General features: G+C 32.5%; 1 protein-coding gene across 2 annotated transcripts; it reads left to right on the top strand.

The window, feature by feature from the left end:
- Positions 1-6,082: 6,082 nt before the first annotated feature.
- Positions 6,083-21,028, top strand: Ucp4A (Uncoupling protein 4A). Of its 2 annotated transcripts, XM_085198708.1 has the most exons (8): positions 6,083-6,251; positions 6,363-6,426; positions 13,668-13,790; positions 14,579-14,655; positions 14,941-15,136; positions 16,616-16,792; positions 17,095-17,317; positions 19,254-21,028. In XM_085198708.1, exons 3-8 carry the CDS (start codon positions 13,688-13,690, stop codon positions 19,426-19,428), a joined length of 951 nt encoding a protein of 316 aa, XP_085054834.1. In that variant the 5' UTR covers positions 6,083-6,251; positions 6,363-6,426; positions 13,668-13,687; the 3' UTR covers positions 19,429-21,028. The 2 variants fall into 2 exon arrangements, with proteins under 2 accessions (XP_085054834.1, XP_085054833.1); XM_085198707.1 differs by having other exon boundaries at positions 6,083-6,426.
- The last annotated feature ends 31 nt before the right edge of the window (positions 21,029-21,059 follow it).

Below are 21,059 nucleotides of genomic sequence, written 5' to 3'. Positions count from 1 at the left end.
TATAAAGTATTGTTTTTTGACCAATATATTTAAGAATTTGTCTTATCTATTTGTTATATTGTATTGTAATATTGATGTGACAAAATACATTTAAAAGAAGAAAGTGGTTTTCAGTTTTTCTCAATAACACCATAGTGGAGCATTACCCACCAATCCACATTTATAATTTACAAACTGGGATATTACATTCATTATTGTACACCACATAAATTGCAAAAAATGTATATTTGTCATCCAATAAATTTAAGAGACCATTAAATTCGAAGGAATTCCAAAAAGTAGTGACTAGACAATACGTGTAATGTCGCATCTCACTTGACATAAATATTGTATAATTAAGTTCGTATCGTACTTCTATCATACTTAAACATCCAACAAAAATTAAATCAGCTTCACGCCTGCAAACAGCATGGTAGGTATAGGGAACCTAGTGTTAAGACACTCTGTACCCGACTTTCCACCAAATTTTGGAGGCATTACGTGTTGAATGATGGAAATCATCGCGGTCCTTTGCCTGGACACCAGAGCGAACACATGGAAATATAAGTTTAAATAAATATTTAATTTCCTCGGCCACAACAGCCTCTTACTCTTATCTTTTATGCTTAAAAAAAAATTTAGAAAATGTTATTAAATCAACCCATGGAAACGTTAATCGCTAATTTCAAATATTTTTGTAGATCCTCTGGAAAAAAGGTGGTGGAGGCTGGTTGGATATCGCCTTAAATCGGTTACAATTTATTTTTTCATGTTTTTGGGTTGCAGATTTTATATAATACGGAATTATATAAGAATCACATTATATATTAGCAACCATTAATTTGAAAATTATTTTTCGATCTTTTTTTTTATCGCTAATTAATATTAGTTTAAACGGGTTTTTGTTCGGGTAAAATGAAATATTTAATATTCACATTTCTTTGTTCTAGTGTCGAAGCAAAGCGCGGCGTTGAGTTTCGCAACTCAACACACAATGCCTTCAGAATTCAGCGGAAAGTGGAGTGTCGTAACACTAGGCTCTCTCTGCCTGCCCTGTTACAAGCGGGATACAGCGTGAAGCTGAAAAAAAAACAATGTATTATCATTATAAAATATTCACAAATAAAAGTTATATAACATTTAAATAAATGACTTTTCTGTGGCTTCGTTATCAATTATCGTTATCACAATACAGTTGGTATATATACGAGCGTGTTCTAATTTTGTCACAATATTATATTAATGATAATGCAAGTTCGTATTTAAGTACTATTAAGCAATTTCTGGCAGTATATAATATAGCAGAAAATAATATACAGTCAGTCCTGGAGATAATGGAGATAATGAAATATTTTTGTTTGAGTTTCTTCGCTCTGGTGTCAATGTTCCGCCACTCAACACGGAATGCCTTTAGAATTCGGCGAAAAATGAGGAACGGTGTGTCTTAACACTTGGTTCCCTTTCAATACTATTGTATGCGTGATGTGCGTGACATACAGCGTGACGCTAAAAAGAAGAAAGAACATAATATGAGGTTTTTTAATCATTTAAAAAAAACATTTAGTATTTTTTTTTTATTTATTAATATCTAACAAGCAACCTTCCTGGCTGCTTGTTTCATTATTTACTTCTATTTAAGATTAATTAAAATTTAAAAATATTTCTTTTAGCTTCACTATGTATATCTAGACAGACTGAGAGGATCTATCTATCTAAAATTAGTCGCAAGGTCCCAGAATTTTTTTTAAGTGCGAAACCCTAAAATTTCATAAACCGTGATAGTTGAGTAGACAGAGTTGAAATTATTACAGTTGATGTATTTCTGTTGCCCAATTAACAACGAATACCAGAAAACAGATTAAAATAAATATTTAATGAAAGTGATTTTTGGCCGTTTTTATAAATAATAATACGGAATCCTTTGTGCATGAATCCGACTTGCACTTGTTCAGTTTTTTTTATATTATACCTGCGTTAAGCTTAATATTCTAACGAATTTTGAGCGGACTTACTATAGAAATATTCTCATTGTAAAACTTCGTTACAAAAAGCCAAAGATGAATACAGCCCTACTGTCTTTCTGCTGGTTTCTAAACCGCCATTACCATAGCAAGGGGGCAAGGGGTGCGCAAATGTGCATCAACGGTATACGGCAATACAAAAAGCCTAAAGTTTTTAGGGCTGTCGTATAAAAAGTAAAGGGACGAACGGACGTGCCGAGGGCTTTGCGTTCGGGGTTCATTTTTTATGGAACCCATCCTGAGCCTTTGATAACGAAGTGTGCTCGCGTTGGAGAAATATAAGCCTTAATAGGTTAAAATAGAGGTGGTTTCGGAGTAATGTGGTCGCGGCAGACTGCATGCTGTGAATCTGTTTATTCAAAAATTGCTTTAGCGTAGATAAATGTTGGCAATATGTTGGAATTACAAAATATGAAATGCATTAATGATCAAAATGTTTTTTATATTAATATATTTAATAATTATTAATTAATAATCATTTATCTATATATATAAAATCGAAAGATCACTCACTCATCACGAAATCTCAGAAACTACATGTGCTAGGAATCTCAAATTTTGCATAGGAGTTATTTATAGGATATAGGTGCTCGCTAAGACGGGAATTTGCAATATTCGACTTTTAAGGGGTTGTTTTTGGGGTTGAATGTTTGTATGAAACTTCGTTACTACAAATGCTAGGAGTCTTAAATTTTGCATAACGTCACTAGGAAATTAATAATAACATAGTTAACGCGGGTGAAACCGCGAGAGGGCCGCTAGTTAACTATACTCGTATAAGTAAATAATATATAATTAATGTCATATTTAATTGTTTTCTGCTCTAATAACAAATGCCTAGAAGTCATATAAGTATATTAGTAATAGTAATATCTATTTCCGTTAATTAAACACGGATTCATCGTGTTCACACGTATAAATAAAACTGTAATATTGTAACTTAAGCATAACATTTAACATATATTATAATGACTAATAACCACTTGTCCTCTATTATTTATATAAATTTATTAGATATTGCGGTGATGTGGTCTTGTCATGGAGGGCCTTAAACAGATATGTAATGTAAAAGATTTTTTTTATTTTCCAGGGTTTTCTGTAAAGATAATTTCACAGGCCACCCGGTCTCCCCGCATCGGCGTAGCAATCTACGCCTGATATGAGTCTAGCTTAAACAAGCATAATGTCAATAATAAAATACTTAAATAGTACAACTTATCAAAATATATATTTTAAGTATAAGAAATAAACGTCTGTGATGCCATCAGCTAGTTTGCATAACCACGTGTTCCGCCACTCACGCAATTCCTCCAGAATTCGGCGGATAGTGGGGAACGGAGTGTTTTAAAACTAGGATCTCTCTACCTACCCTGCTGTGTGCGGGATACAGCGTGAAGCTGATTCATTTATTTTATTTATTCAATATTGACAGTTAACTTACTAGTTAAGTTAAATTTATACGAAATTATATATTCCTTTAAGTATTATACGAATTACTTAATTCTCAGAATGGATGTAGCTTTATTAATATTCTCTTGACTCTTAGTAATAAAACTTTGCATTGGAATCGAAATCGTTTCTACTTTTTGCCTCAAGGTCAGTGAGTCGACTCGCTAAGTCACAGTACACTGTTACAAAACGAATGAAATACGATAAAATTGTGTTATTGTAATAAAGACTTTATTTAATACAATTTAGAGTTAGTATTTAATCGTCGCTAGCTATAAATAACAGACGGTCGTCAGCTTAGTATACTGAGAAATGTTTTTAGATTTTTTCAATACTACTAACGCCATCTAGTTTTTGTATGGAGTACTAAGCGAAAATTATCCCTAACGTGTATCGCAGCTGCGTTGGTATTGTAAAAAAACTTATTTTGTAAATTTTGTTTTTTTATTTTATACAATTTAGGAAATAAATGTATAGTTACTTTAATGTTATAATATTGTTGATTACATAATTAACTTTTTATGCAATTAATAAGTTTTTACACCTGTCCTGTAAATAGTTATGTAGAAAAGGAGATCCTAGTGTCGTAATCTCTTTTCCGTTTCGCGCCTGAACTCGAATTGTCGTGTTTATATATTTTAAATTATGTATTGCATTGAAAACAATTTAATGTTAGTAAATACTAGTGTCTATTTAGAATTAGATTATCATCTACAAAACACCAAGCAAGTAAAGGAAATCTAATATTGAGACATTCTGATTCTGATCTCTATTCTCCCCCAATTTTGAGTTTGAACTGACTTATCTTATGAAAATTAAAGTTTACACTTTGTTTTACTAGATAGACTGGGAGAAATCATTTCAATTGAATAAAGTGCTATAATTTGTAATGCATACCTAATTGATAGTTTTTTCATTATAATTTCTCTAAGATTTTTTTTTAATAACTCACGCTGTAAACAGCACTTGGCAGATTAAGCAGGTTACACACAGGTTCTAGGTTGCGTGCCGAAATTCAACGCCGCGTCTTCGTTATCAGATCAATGGAGATAAAATTATTGACTTATTTAACTTTCCCTTATTCTACTGAAATAATATTATTAATGAAATTTAATAAAAAAAAATATTTAATCGTTTTCAGTTCTGCTTTCATCAATCGAGGGCCATAATATGGTTATTCGTTTAGTTTAGCACATGTCTGTATGTGAGTGACGCGTCCCATCTGGCCGTGGCAGATGGAAGTGTATTACTTGTTACGTACGTTTATCGACATGGCGTTGTTTCCGTTAAAACTTTTAAAGGAAAATATGGAAATATGGTAGACCCTCCGTTCCCCACTTTCCGTTGAATTTTTCAAGGTATAGCGTGTTGAACGGCGGAACTCATCGCCAAGCTTTTGCCTTGGTAGATAATAATTCATTCTGCTCGCATGGGAATCGAACCCACAACCGTCGAGTTAGTCATACCCAAATAAAAGTTTTAGCAATACCGCTACTACGTATAGTACGAAATTACATTTTTTTTCATTATAAAATTGGCAAAGCAGACGACTAAGACCTAAAGTCGTGTTTAATTAGTTTTTTTAGACTATCTTTGCCCTCTGCTTATAAGCCTTCCTCAGAGCACAAACCATCCCCGCTTTAATTAATTTACCTAGAGCTAGACGAAAAGAAAAGAAATTTGAAATCAGTATTATTTAAAGTGAAATAGAAATGTTTGATATTTTCGCAGGTTAGGTACGTTTAGTACACTCACTGATTAGATACAAAAGAAAATCTTATTTTTCCTTAGAATATCTACTTTTATTTACATTTGAATACTGATTAAGTTTTTGGTATGTTATTAAAAAGCTCCTCTATTTATACAAGAGTTAGGGTTCTTTAAAAAAATAATAAATTTCACGCTGTATCCCGCATGTAGCTTTTGCCTTGATACTAGAGTGAAGAAATGAAAATATTAATAAATAATAATTTATTCCCCTCCGTTCTCTAATTTACCTTTACCTTACTTTTTACTTACCTAACTTTTGTAGACTGGTGACGGAAATAAATTGTATATAAACAGTTTCTCAAGTGGGAATCGAACTCCTGATCATCTTTCACACTGACATTGGAAGTAGGACCAGAGACTCACATAAATTAATGTACTATCGGAATACGGATAGGTGTATGCTTACGTTGTTTAGAAAACGTATAATAATTGAACGTAGTGGGACTCAAACCCGTGCTTCCTGGAAACCGACCAGGCGCTCTGACCACTAAGCCATACGAGTCCAGGTACTTCTTTTTAGCTTCTCTTTAGATAACAATAAACCTTTATTAGCATTAAAGAAATAAATGTTAAAATAGTTTTAATTACAATTTACATAAGATGTTAAATCATAATTATATATATACATAAATAATTCCAATAAGAATGCCATTGACCCCATGTTTATCGCATGACTAGCCTACGTTTTGAGGTGGCCGAGATCAATGAAAGTTTTGCGGGGGTTTCGTGAATGAAATGACGTCATTGTAGTACGCACATATACTATACTATACTATATATACATACATATAGTACATATAGATAGATAATTTCAATCTTTCTTTTAGCCTGAGTTGTGTATACAGCGGTGGTGTTCCTGCTCGTGCTCGAACTGAATAGTCGCAAGTCGGTAGCGATGTGAGTAGGACGCCGGTCTCTGATCGCTTCTTGTCTTTTCGCTCTTTCGCGCGAGTGCCTGCCAGTTTTAGACCAAATATAAATACTATGGGCCTTCTCTAACTCGTTGGCAATCGTATCGGCCATCCTTTTTCAGTATTTTCCGTATTTTGTATATATTATGATAAGTTGTCATTGATATATATATATATATATATATATATATATATATATAATCAGTCTAAATCCAATGTTTACATTGTGTAGTATCAAGCGATGATAATTTGTTATAATATAATAGATCGGTCGTACCGGCGCGATTGGGTGAAAGGTAGGTAGTTTTTTTAATTTTTTTTTAAGTGGCACCTTGTATCCCCGCTTACAGGGTAGGCAGAGGGAACATAGTGTTAAGACACTCCGTTCTCCGTTTTCCGCAAAATTATGGAAGCATTGTGTATTGAGTGGCGGAACTCAACGCGGCGATTTTTCTTGAAAAGTGTTTGAGCGTAGAAATAAAAATATTAAATATTTCATTTCCTCGAGTGGGATTCGAATCCACAACCTATCGCTCAATAGTTTACAGTTACACTTTGTGCCTCTGCGCCGACTGGCGTCTGAGGTATGTAGTTGTCTCTGTTTTAATTAAAGTTATGTTTATAATTGAAATTAATATTCCTACATGTATATATTTTTGGTTTTATTAAATCGATTATTTGCCATAATATTACCTGTAGTTCAAAATCGTTAATCGTTATTACGTTTAACGATTTTAATATTATTACGAAATTTCCATATAAGTTTTTTTCTTGTATTGAAGAAAATTTGATTATTACTAATATTTAATGATAAAGTTCAACAAAACATATTTTTAAAACTTTATAAGTATGTACATATTAAAAGCATAAGATGCGATAACAATACAATAACAAAAAATAAATGTTAAGCATAATCATCTGTTAAATACAATATTCTCTTATTGAAATATACACCTGGGTAAATGACGTCAAGTTCCATAAAGGAATTGACAATAAAATATAATTCTTACAATTCTTTGTTTATGGCAGTCGTGCTAATTGTGCACAATTTGACTCCACTATGTCGTAAATGTATGACAAAATAGTTAATATGTAATTTACTCATGAAACAAGTCAAAGAAGAAAAATTAAATAATAATTAAAATTTAAAAATAAAATAATTAAAATTTAAATTTAAAGGACATTACAATTAATTTTATATAATTTAATTTACGAGAAGGTACTCGAAAAGTCATGAAATTTTTGCACCAATTGGTACATGTTGGTACTAAACTGGTCTGCGCGAGAATCGAATATGGGACCACTCATAGGACCAAATTGGGGTGAAATCTATATACGTACTAATAATTCTTTAGGTACACGCAGGTACAATACAATAAATAAATATTACCTTGCATTTCAGTATTTGTACGAAAACGTAATTTTAAAATATTTGCCAATTGTTCTGTAAAAATGTGTTATTATTCTTTATTTTATAACAAAAATATTCATTTTATTTTAATAACAGCATTTCAATTTCTGGGTTAATACAAGTGCCAAGCACAAACAACTTCCGAGTATGAAATTTGAACTTGCAGGCAGATTTAATTTACAGTTTTGGTTATGAATATAATTTATTTTTTAATACCGCAAGTTCGCTGTTTAACAATTTTTTTCGATTCACGCTGTATCCCGCACACATCACAGTAAACAGAGGGAATCCTAGTGTTAAAACACTCTGTTCTCCATTTTCCGTTGCTCAATTCAAATCGAACCCACAACCTATCGCGTCACATGCTTGTTCTTCTGCACCACGACTGACTTCACTCAACTAATAGTGATTTTTTAACTTTTTGTTCAGTTTAAAATTACTAGTGAAGTTCGTGACATGTTTCACTTCACTCGTGGAATTGGTGTCATTATAATAGCACTGTTTTGCATTTTTGTGAGTTTATTAAAAAAAAAACTTATTGCACAATAAAGGGTAAGATAACGTTTTATTTACATTTTAATTCTATCTAATTATAATTTTATCTAAGAAAATAAATATAAAATGTAAATTACTTACAATAAATTCACATTTAAATATGTCACAGAAAAATAACCTATATACCCGGGCCAGCAGTGGTGCAAGAGCACGAGCGTGACTGTAAATATGACAGATAGTGGGTTCGATTTCCACCCGAGGAAATTGTACGCTCTTGTGAAGAGGCAAAGTGCTGTGCTGAGTATTGCCTGACCGGCACGTAATGCCTTCAGAATTCGGCGTAGAGTAGCGAGCGGAGTGTCTTAACACTAAGCTTCCTGCTGCAGTGTAAAGCTGAAAAAAAACCTATATATCATAATTTGCGGTTTTAGCTTTGTTTATAATTGAGCGGAAAATATTAATTTGAACGTTTCATTAACAGTTGAACTAATTTAACTACTACTTTAGTAGAGCTGCTATGTAGAGGACAACGTAATAAACTTTTAAATTGTATTTTATTGAATTAGTAAAAGCTATTTTATGAACGTTGTACAAAAATTGTGGGCGCGAAAACTATATTTTAGTATCTTTTTCATATAGTTTAAAGAAATATATCTAATAGTAAATCTCTCTGTTATTAAGTTTATTTTTTTGATGCCTGGTTACCCTAACCAAGCCTTGAAATTTATATAATCTTTTGTTTTTTATATTTTTTTTAATAGGTATTTTAAATATTAAATAACTGTTGCCTGGCTTATGTTCAAATAATAATAAAAATATATACTATTTATGTTTAAATACAAAGTCCAAGCAAATGTTCGTAATATACCTACTCGTATGATGTATGTAAATATTTCCTGGTAAGTAATTTGCTTTCCCATTATTGTTGTGAAGGTAGATATTTCCTGAAACACAAAGTCCAACAAATTGTTTATATATGAACTATTGTGTGATTTCGAAATTGATAACTTGTTCTGATTACTGTTTAAAAAGATGTTAGTTTAGAGAAATTATTAAATGTTTAATGGAAATAATAATAAATGTACTTATAATTCAATAAATCAACCAAAAAGTGATAAAAAATAAAAATCTTACAAGGAGAAAAATGTCTAAACTATTCGAATATACGCGATACTTTTTTTTATTATATATTTTAATTGCAATAATTGCCATATAAAAAAAATATAGATATACCTCCCTATTTTTTTACACAATTGAGAGGTACCCTATCCTACGTATTTCACAAAATATAGATTACCATTATAATAATTATAACGTAAATCTAGTGAAAATGACAAAAGCTTTATAGCCATAGAATTATTAAGATAGTTGGCGTCTGGCTGCATTCCAAACTGTTCAGGGTTCAAGATACTTTGAGCGAGCCAAATTTCCATGTAGAAAAGCAGACACATATTTTGTGTCTCATTGAAAATATATTATTTATTTTTATATTATTTTCTGTATAAATATGTTAGGCTGTTTCCCACTCTGCCGGGTTTTGGGGACATTGCGTGTTGAATGGCGGAATTAAACGCCGCGCTTTTTCCTAGACTCTGCAGAATTCGGTGGAAAATTGCGTAAAGGACTGTCTTAACACAGGCTCCCTCTGCCTATCATGGGCGTAGTAATAGGGGAGGACTGGATGGACGGTGCACACCTCAAATTAGTCTTTTGCCAAGCTCAGAAATTTTACTAACAGAAATAGCCCCGAAAATTTTACAATGCCACATTTACATGAATATATCTGTTCAACTAAAAGTCCAGGCCCCATGCTGCTTACCCTGTTGTATCAAGGATACATCGTGCACCTGTATATACGTAACTTACTTCCCTAAAAGCTATTAATGGTATTCAATAAATACTTGTAATATCATCACGTTTGTTGATTTAAGCTAAGTGACGCTTTACATAAGTAGTAAGTGTGGTAGTGTTTAGTGGTAGACACTAGTGTAAAAGATTTAGTGGCGAGAAAGGTACTTGCTGCTCAACGATTTGTCTACTTACCTAAAACATGTAATTGTATATTTAGACATTTATTTAAATAGTGTAATTGCAATTCTCTCTCTCTTCTTTACTCTCCATTCTTTCTGCGTACTTCGCTAGAGTCCCTCTATATAATGTAATAAGTATATACAGGAATAACTCTCTAGTGAATATAATAGTGCTATAATGATAAGTAATTTCATTTTTCACTTATAATTTTAATACTTAATAATATAATTTCAAATGGACTGGCCAAAGAGGCTAGTGTTATGTAACGCCTAACTGCATTAATTTACCTGGGAAACCTGGGAACCTTGTGTAAAGACACTGCTTTCCCATTTAAATAAACAAAAACTTGCTTTGATTTGGACTTTAATATATCAGTCATTATTATTATCTGATTAATGCTTATTACTCGCTGATACTCTATCGTAATTAATTATAATAAAATTAAATAATGATTTACAATTATAAAATAATATACCTCTAAATAAGCCATATACTTACTTATATTATCTAATACAAAGATGTTTATTGCTTTTATCAGCATTTGAACTTTGTTACCAATGGGCCACCTCAGTTCAATGTATGTATTCAAAGTCCAATACTAAATGCGTTTAATATAGGTATTATATAATAATTTAAATAAAGTGCGGTCAACGAGTTGTGGCCTCTTTGATGTTAGCTGTATCATACTGCCTGTATAATGTTCTGTCCCCCAGATAAATTAACCTTACGGTGGCCACAACTAGTTGACCGTAATGCATTTAAATTATTATACAATACCCATATTGAACGTATTTAGTATTGGACTTTGATATCGATTGTACTCGCTCGCTAATATAACCGAAGGACTTATTCTCCAAATGTTTTATTACATTTATTAATAACACTTATATGTTAATAGGTTGTTATTCTTTGATGAGTGCTTCACGCTAAATAATATTCAATGTTAAATATTTACTGCTGAAATTTAATGAGACAATGCTTTTGTTCAGTTCCTTTGTCCATAATGACCTCCAAGTGGTACATACAGTGGCGTAGCTAGGGTATTTGCTGCCTGGTGCGGCTTAGGACTTGATGCCCTTGAAAATGGTCTAAAAAAACCAGATTCAACGTGTTCTGTTCTTTCTATTATGGCGTTCTGAGCGTGCCAGTTGAGCACAAAATCACTTCGCCAGTGTCAAGATTCAACGTGTCTTCTATTCTCACGTATATCAAACGTCAGACACTAAAATGTGACATTGGCTACCTTTAAAAAAAATTAATTGTCGATTTTGATGCCTAGCACCCCCCTAGCTACGCCATTGGGTACATAGAGAATATTTTCTTTCAAAAATGATGTATAATACAAGTAAATACTATGTATGTATGTTGTTTGTTCCATTAAAAGTCAGGAATAATAATAACTAATACTCTAGGGTTCTCATTGTCTGCTTATACGGAGCATTTTGTTGTCGATTTGTAGTAATCATACGTAGATAACGTATAGGTTATATTTTTTATACCATAATTTTTTTTAAATTTCACGCTGTATCCCGCACATGGTAGGGTAAGCAGAGGCAGGTTGGGAACCTAGTGTTAAGACATTCCCATTAAGAGACTTCCGTTCCCCGTTTTGCCGCGCTTTGCCTCGTTACCAAAAAGCGAGGAAATGAAAATATTAAACATTTCATTTCCTCGAATGGTAATCGAACCTGTCACATTTCTAGTCCTGAATTTTAGTATTATGCATAGGAAAGCCTAAAAAATATCTATATTTTCAAATACTTTACCTCGAGATAATGTTATGACGTCAACACATTCAAATGACGTCATTCAGCTTCATTTTCCACGTAAAACTATTGTTAAGAAATTCAATATAAGACGACATTGTGCATGTTGACATGAAAAAAGAGCACAAAAACATTATTTTCATTTAATTTCAGGTTTTTCAAATAATTCACCTTTTTTGCTTGTAGTGGCTCAGGTTTTTCAATTTATTTTAGCCTGACCTTAGTAATAAAATAAATGACCAGATATTATTATTCGATTTTTACTGTTAAATGATAATACAATAATTAGATTTTTCGGAAATTTCGTTTTATTCAATCGAAAAGTTCTCAGTTTTTGCCAAATTTTCTTCCACGGGAAACACCCTAAGATAGGTTATGCAACGAATAAAATTGACTTATTTAACATTTTGTATGAAATAAACGATAAATATAAATTTGTAATGATTTTTTTCTATAAAATACTCGTAAATTTTCACTTTTCGGATTTTTTCCCTCTATTTGTGTTGTAAGTTCTCACTTCGGGGTAAATTTTTACAACCGGGAAATACTCTATTTATTTTGATTACGATTACGATATTTTGATGCATAAATGCATTGATTTGCTCCAAGAGATTGTAGACCTGGATATTTAGTATTAAATTCAACTAGACCTCCACGCCATCTTGAGATAATAGCAAGATCACTTATCAGAGGGACAGACGGACAACAGAGTAATCCTGTAAAGGTTCCATTTTCCCTTTTGAGGTAGGGAACCCTAAAAACCACTTCACATACATACATATATGTCTAAATAATATGCAATAAGAGGTGTTATCGATTAACCAGCCTTGACTTCCTTCAATATAAGCTAACTGATATACCTACTATGTAGGTGCATATAGGTAATTTTACAGTCACGTAAACTAGATATAATATTTTCTGCTTTAAGAACTATAATAATATAAATAAAAAACTAACTTTAAAACTATGTTTTTTTTGTTCCTTTATTGCATATTTTAAGAATATACAAATATAGATATTGTAACGATTTCGTATTGCACTTCGGCCTATTGCAGGTCATAACCTACTAAAAAAATATGCTTCTAACATTTTGAAAAAACAAGAAAGTACCTAGTATTTTTTTTCCCTAGCCTGTACTATCCCATTGTTGGGCAAAAGCCTCTCTCCACTTCTTCCATTCTGGTCTATTTCGCGCTATTGAGCACCAGTCAGGCCTATAATGGTCCAGCTCGTCTCGCCATCTCCGTTTTGGTCTGCGAATTCTCCTTTTAGAGCTCGGAATGCATTTCGCCCAAGACTTCCGTAGGAATTTCCTTCCACGCGCCACCGAACTGTGGAATAGCCTACCCGCGGCAGTGTTTCCAGGTCGGTACGATATGGGTACCTTCAAAAAGCGCGTCTATCAAAATTCAAAATTCAAAATATTCTTTATTCAAATAAACTTATAATAAGCACTTTTGAATCGTCGAATGAACATATGAACAAAAAGCTACCACCGGTTCGGAAGGCAGTTCTGCTGAGAAGAGCCGGCAAGAAACTCAACAGTTCCACCTCAAAGGCCGGCAAAGCACCTGTAGCTCCTCTGGTGCTGCACGGGGTCGTGGGCGGCGGTGATCATCATCAGATGACCCGAACGCTCGTTTGCCTTGTCCTTTTTACATAAAAAAAAAAAAACTTCTAGTATTGATTATCATTAAAACTGACCGAGTCTCTTAACAATTAAAAAAGAGAGAACGGTGAAAAATATCACTAAATATCATATACGTGAATTAAATGCAAGTAATATATAAAAAAGTATATATTTTTACACTATTTATATATATTGGTTTTATAGAAAAGTGATAAAGAGACAAGATGCCTGTGCTACGCAACGCTGACCACCCCGCTTCCAAGGCCACTGACTCGGTGGCTGCGCGGTACGGGGTCGCCGTCCTCGGCTCCTGGGCGGCGGAGTCAGGTAAGATTATTATAAGTATTTATAGAAATATAGATTTTATCATATATTTTTTTTATTCGATGAGAACCCGATCAAAACTGAACAGACAAAAAATTAAAATTAAAAATCAACAGACAAAAGAATTTTTTTTAAAAATATTTTTTGTAATATTTCAATATTAAATGTCGCCATTAATATTTTTTGATGTATATCTTTTATATATAGATGATCAGTTACGATTTTATTATAAATATAAATAAATATAGATAAACATATCTTTAAGAATATTTTTTTAAATATGTCCATTGTCAGAATAGATACTATCATTCAATAACAAAACTAATTTGATAACATTAAGCGCGCTAAAAATTAATTTCAACAAAACAAATAATTTATGTATAACATAATAAATCTATATAATCGTAATTTGCAAAACTATATTAAACTGTACCTTTTTTTTTCTAAAATTACCTTTTTAAAATTGGGATCTTAAATAACCCATTAAATTGCCCATTTCCTAGTGGGCTAGGAGTTTCTTATCATTATGTTGACCGTAGCCAATTATCATTATTACGCAATTTAAACGCCGCAAGCCGTTGTGTTTATAAAACGAATTCAAGGTTCACCGGGCAATAAGAAACTTTATTTCTTTTATCACCTAGTAGAGCCCTGAGTGTTTTAACACTAATTTCCCTCTGCCTACTCTGCTAATCGGGAGATTACAGCCTGAAGCGATTTTATTTCTCAATATAAATTAGTAATATAATATTTATTTGTTTTTTTATTATTGTTCGTTTATTTATTTTCAGCTACTTATCCATTCGATTTAACAAAAACAAGATTGCAAATACAATCGGAAGTGGCCGCCGCCAAACATGGATACAAGGTAAATATATAAGCTTTATTAATAGATATTAAAATTGTCGTCTTTACTCTGTTTAAAACTTTTCGGAATAAGAAATAATACTTGCATAAATGTGCCTCCAATCTTGAATTTATTATGACATGCTTTTAAATACAAGAGACAAAATGAACTGTGAAAGCCAAATTTGGCGGAAAGTGAGGAACAGAATGTCTTAACACTACCTTTACGTTCCCTCTATCTATTCTACAATCTGCGGGATACATCGGGAATCAAAAATAAAAACATTTTATAATATAATGAATACAGATGGAAAATCACGGGATGATAAAAACAGCTGTTGGCATAGCGAAGCAGGAAGGTGTGCTAAAGCTGTGGAGCGGACTGATGCCAATGTTCCAACGTCACGCTATATACTCGGGCTGCCGTCTCATATTCTACGAGCACTTCCGCAATGCATTGAAAGACAGTAATGGAAAAGTCTCGTTGGGAGCTGCTTCTCTAGGTGAGTGACGTTTCTTTTGTAACATCTAGATAATATTATTCTCCAGGTTCACGCTGTATACCGTATATAGCAGGGTGGGCAGAGGGAACCTGGAACCTTGTGTTAAGATATCAACTTCCGTTTCCCATTTTTTGCTGAATTTTCTCTCAACGCCGCGTTTGCCTTGTATACAGAGTGAAGAAATGAAAATATTAATAAATAATAATTAATTCCCTCGAGCGGGGACCGTACCCACACTATCATATAATTTATTCTAACAAAACATACGATTATTTACTTTCTTTTTTGCAAATATTACTATAACCTTCTTATATAAAATCATAAATTAGAACATAAAGAAAGAAAACAAGGCAAAATTATAAGTAGAATATCTTTAAGATAAATAATAAACTACAGATAATGGGCGATTGTTTACGTTATCTATCGAGCAAAGATAAAACACTGAGTCAGTGAACTTTGATACCCAAATACATAATTTATAAACGATTTTTATTTAATATTGTCAAGTACTTAAAAAAATAAAGTAAAAGTTTATAAAAAAACGATCTTATTCTAATGTTTTTTGCTTCACGCTGTATCACGCATGTAAAAGGGTACGCAGAAGCCTAGTGTTAAGATACTTCGTTCCCCATTTCCCACAGAATTCTGGAGGCATTGCGTGTTGAGTGGCGGTCGCACTAATCAACGCTTTGCCTCGACACCAGAGCGAAGAAATGGAAATATAAACGTAAATAAATATTTCACTTTCTCGAGTGAGGATCGAACCCGCAACCGTCACGTTACAGTCACACCCTTGTGCCTCTACGGTCTCTATTTAAAGCTCGTTGGCGTTATCAATTGAATAGGCACACTATTTGCAATCACTTGCTATCAATGACTGGTGAACTTCGGTAATGTCTATTAATGTCTTTAAAAATATCTAATGTCTTATTATAACTGTAATATAATTATATTATTATTATTATAATAATTGTCTGTGGAATCAATTCGGAAATATGTTCTAAGCAATAATATTACTATTAAATTGTAAAAAAAATACATATTTGACAGTTTATAATATCTGAGCATAAAAAGTATGGTATTATGTGCCCTCTACATAATGTTGCTTCACATATAATGTACTTAGTTATGGACAGGCACGCGCTAGATTAACCAAAAAAGATAATTTATAAAAATTTGGCTATAAAAATATAAGACAGTAGCGACCCCAACGCAGCTTCGCCCGCTTAAATTTATTGTTATATTATAGCCATATTATACAAAATCTTTACTTAAATTGTAGCCTATGTATTATTCTTATATACAAAAAAAAAGCTATATTTCTGTAAAGTTTCACTTAAAACCGTTTGGTAGTTTTTGTGTTATAGGGAAACAAACATCCGTCCTCCCAAATTTTCATTATATTATTTATATTATTAGAATAAGATAGTAGGATTAATTATTTTTATTTTATAATCTAAAGTAGGTAAAATTTAACAGGCGGTCTCGCAGCTGGCTCGTTGGCGCAGCTGATCGCGTCACCCACTGACCTAGTTAAGGTACAAATGCAGACGGAAGGGCGAAGGATCATTCAGGGCAAGCCTCCACGGTTCGCTAACTGCAGGCAAGCGTATGCGATGTTATATGCTGAGTCCGGTATCTTAGGGTTTTGGAGAGGTGAGGAATTCTTTTGAAATTTACATAGGTTTGACTGTAACGATGTTTTTTTATATTTAAGCTAGCCAGAGGGAACCTAGTGTTAGAACACTCCTTTCCCAACTTTAAATTTCGAACGATTTTTCATCATGAATTTAATGATAGTTACAACTTGTGCTTATATTTGTTTTCTGGTCTACATCACATTTCATTCTATCTATGCATAAAAAAAATCGTGAGAATACCATTAAGTTCTAAAATTCCACTTTAAAGCTCAACTATATAAAAGAATAATATAAAATATGAACATACTTTTTACATAGGTGCCGTACCTAACGTGCAACGAGCCGCACTAGTCAATATGGGAGATTTGGCAGCTTACGATTACACCAAACAGTTTCTGATGCGAGAGTTCAACATGGCGGACACGGCGTTGGTCCACGCTCTCGCCGCCTTTGCCGCGGGGTTCGTCGCCGCGGTAATGGGAACACCGGCGGATGTACTTAAAACTCGACTTATGAACCAACCCGTGGGACCAGATGGAAGGTAGTTATAAATATAATTTTCTGCTTCATGCTGTATCCCGCATGTAACAGGGTAGGTAAGCCGTAGGTAGAAGCCGCGGTTTGCCTCGACACCAGAGCGAAGAAATGAAAATATTAAATATTTTATTTCTTTGAGTGGAAATCGATCCTGCAAACTGTCGACTTTACAATCACACGTTTCAAGTACCTATTCGCCACGAATGGTTCCTTTTTGTAATACTTTTGATGAACAATTTTAATAGGATAGTTTTTATTGAGATAAAAAAAGTATAGTAAGTTTTTAACCTATACTGTATTCATTTTAACTTAAGACAAAATGTAAACAAAAAAAGACAAAGGTTCTCAAACATTTTTTTTAGAGAAATAAGCATGTGCTCAAACATAGAACAAGACGTAAAAAGGCAGGTAGCGACATCTCTTAGAGCGGTGCGTATTCATCTAATATACTCGTATTTCAACAGCTATGTTAAACACTCGCGTACGTTCTAAGTATCGGACTTGTGAAACTTTCGTAATTCGTATCTCTAGGCTAATGTCAGCGTAGTGTTTGATCCACTGACCTATATTTGGGCAATCAATAATATTGTACTTGTTATTTATGTCCGTAAAACACTTTTATTATCTTTTTTTATTAGGTAGAACTGTAGAAACACACTAAATAAGTATAATCTAGTTTAATATTATGTTTTTTTAGCTACAAGCTGTTTCCATATAGCTGGGTAGGCAGAGGTATGGGTAACTCGGTACCTAGAGTTACAACACTCCGTTCCATTAAGATATTTTCGTTCCCCATTTTTTAACGAATTCTGGAAGCATTGCACGTTGACCGAGCCGCCATAGCGAGGAAATGACAATATTAAATATTCCATTTCCTCAACCGGGAACCGAACACACAACCTCCAATATATGTTAAATAAATAGTTAAAAATGACTTTCCGTTATTATTATACTGGTTACAGATACAAGAAATGTATCTATATAGACTAGAATGTAGGTTGATATCGAGTAATATCCTATTTTAGCTTCACGCTGTATTAGGGATACAGCGGGATACAGCGGGATACAGCGGGGTAATGAGAGATCGTAGCGCCAAACACTACGATCTTTCCTCGTCCACTTCCATCAACTTCTTCATACATGTCCTCCGGAGGGTATCCATATTTTTTACGTGACCTTCCTCCAGTATCTATGATACTGTTTTCGAACTAAGTCAATAAACTGTTTAGTAAATGTTTACAGTGAATTGTTTTGACGGCACTCGAGTCGTACATACTAGCTATTAAGTAGGTTGGTGCGTTCAAAGTACGGTCGAGGTCAAACATCGGGGTCAAAGTCGAACCCGCGCACGCTCAATGTAAATACTTTCGATTTCAAATGTCCAAAATTCAATTTAAATATAATGCCTTTGATCTTATAAAACAATAAGTTTAAGTAACAATATTAATTTCCTGTAGCTTAATTGTAGGTATTATAGAATATATCTGTAGGTAGAATAATTAGATAAGGTATTTGTCGGCACTGACATAAAAAAATTGTGAGAATTCAATTTTTTTTTGGTTTTACGCTATATCACGCACATTGTAGGGTACGTGGAGAGAACCTGGGAATTCTGAATCTCCGAATTCTGAAGATATTGTGTGTTGAGTGGCGGAATTCAACGCCGCGCTTTGCGTTGTTACCAGAGCGAGGAAATGAAAATATTAAATATTTCGTGTCCACGAGTGGGAATCAAACCATTGTGCCCATTCGCCACGACTGGCCCGAGAAATTTCTACTTCGTTATGCCTACGAAAACGTTCGCTTCACCTGGTTCCCAAGTGGGTATCGAACTCACAACCATCGCTTCCACAGTCCGACACTGTACCACTGCACAACGACGGCCTATTTCATTTGAAGAATTTCGAATCCTAAACTAAATTATACCTTTTTATTTCCAGAGGAACGCTGTACCGCGGCATGATCGACTGTCTCCAGCAATCAGTGAAGAATGAAGGCATATTTTCGTTATACAAAGGTTTTCTTCCTCTATGGATGCGACTTGGGCCGTGGGCTTTGATCAACTGGGTTGCTTTCGAGAACATCATGTTAGCTATAGGGGGTCATACTTTTTAAAACAGCATATATTCTTATAAGTGATATAGACAATAAACGTGTGAACGTTAGATTATATGCAATAGAGGCTTGAAGTTGAATCAAATTGTGATGCTGGAAGTATGCAGGAACAGTACAGTACAGTAACAGTACTCGAATAAATATTTTAATTTATTCTTGGCTATTCTGCACTTCTACTTAGTTGAAAAAAAAACATGTTACCCAAGTCAATTGCGTATAATCTAATTTCTTATTTTATAAAAAAATAATAATAAATATAAATATAGGTATTATTTATATTTATTATTGCTTAAGTAGGGTCGCTTACTTAATTTTAATATTTAACTTATATTATGTTTAGTATTTACAGCAAAATATATACACATTTTGCTAGTTGACACAAAACGTAAAACTGCCAATGAGGTTCATAACACCAAATAAAAAATCTATTAATATTTATTAATGCGGTTCAAAAAGATAGGTTTAGGACAAAAAAAATAGTTTAAATAGGTATGTAAGTCATGCAATGTGCAATATATTATTTTCAAATGACTTAAAAAAATTACTAATTAAGAATAGAAAGAAAATTTATATATTTTACTGCTTATTTATCAATCGAAAATTATAATAATTTCAAAATTTTAAGCTCTTAACTCTGAACTCTGATGTCACAACACCGGACGGAAAGTGAAAAAGGGAGTGTCGTTATACTTAATTTTACATTCCTAATATTTCTTTTCTTTTCCATACTAAAAAAACTTAGAAAACTATCGGATCGTAGACTAGTGATGAACGCTGATGTTAAATAAATATATTAAATATTAACAAATAATATATATGTAATACTTTACTGGTGTATAAGAAAAGATTGCAGAAGAAGGCTATTCAGTACGATTTCTTTGAATTTATTTGAAACGTCATTAAAAGAGTATTTACATGTATATAGCACAAACTGACTGTGATAAAGTTAATATTTATTACAAATATATTTTTAATTTTTAAAAGCTTTTTCCTAAACCAAAATAAATAAAGTTAGTTGCACAGACTATACAATACAATACAGTATAATTTATTAAAACAATGTGTAACATTTGAGGCTATTGTTCAATAAAAAATGTAAAATCATTGGTATTCTAATGTGATTAACTTTATTTAATAAAAAATATTAGCAAATAGCTGCTAATAAAATTATATTTTTCTTAGCAAATATTTTTTTTCATTTACAATCATGTTTAATATACAAAAGAGCTAACTTATGTTAAATATGTACTTATACAAGTTTATTATTTTTGATATTGTTGGAACTATTCCAATGTAACTAGAAAATATATTTTAATGCAAGAACAACTTAAAAATCTGTCACAGAGTCAATATAACTTCAGTTTACTCATATAAAAAGATCTGCACTGAAAGTGACTGCTATATTTAATCGTGTTAATCTATGTAATTATAGATATATTAAACATAAAATGTTGTTTACAATACTTGTTCATATAATTTTAAGTATATTCCCTATATATAGTATATTCCTACGCTACTTAGTGTTGGCTGCTAAAATTATAAAAAAAATGTGATGCTATTTGTAGTTTTGTAGAAATATTAAATATTTATTGTTGAACAACATATAGTTTTATTTTTATCTCGACTAATTT

Source organism: Heliconius melpomene, chromosome 15, assembly GCF_056956725.1.
Source record: "Heliconius melpomene rosina isolate 202511_hmr_F chromosome 15, ASM5695672v1, whole genome shotgun sequence".
Lineage (NCBI taxonomy): Eukaryota > Metazoa > Arthropoda > Insecta > Lepidoptera > Nymphalidae > Heliconius > Heliconius melpomene.
Note: the sequence above shows the minus strand (reverse complement) of the source record. Positions and strands in the feature narration are given on the sequence as shown.

Bases quoted from the DNA above. Each gene is read 5' to 3' on its own strand.
- Ucp4A (XM_085198708.1), top strand. From the start codon at position 13,688: ATGCCTGTGCTACGCAACGCTGACCACCCCGCTTCCAAGGCCACTGAC. The intron at 14,656-14,940 runs GTAAATATATAA...TAATGAATACAG, and splicing joins CCGCCAAACATGGATACAAG to ATGGAAAATCACGGGATGAT. The intron at 17,318-19,253 runs GTAGTTATAAAT...TTTTATTTCCAG, and splicing joins CCCGTGGGACCAGATGGAAG to AGGAACGCTGTACCGCGGCA.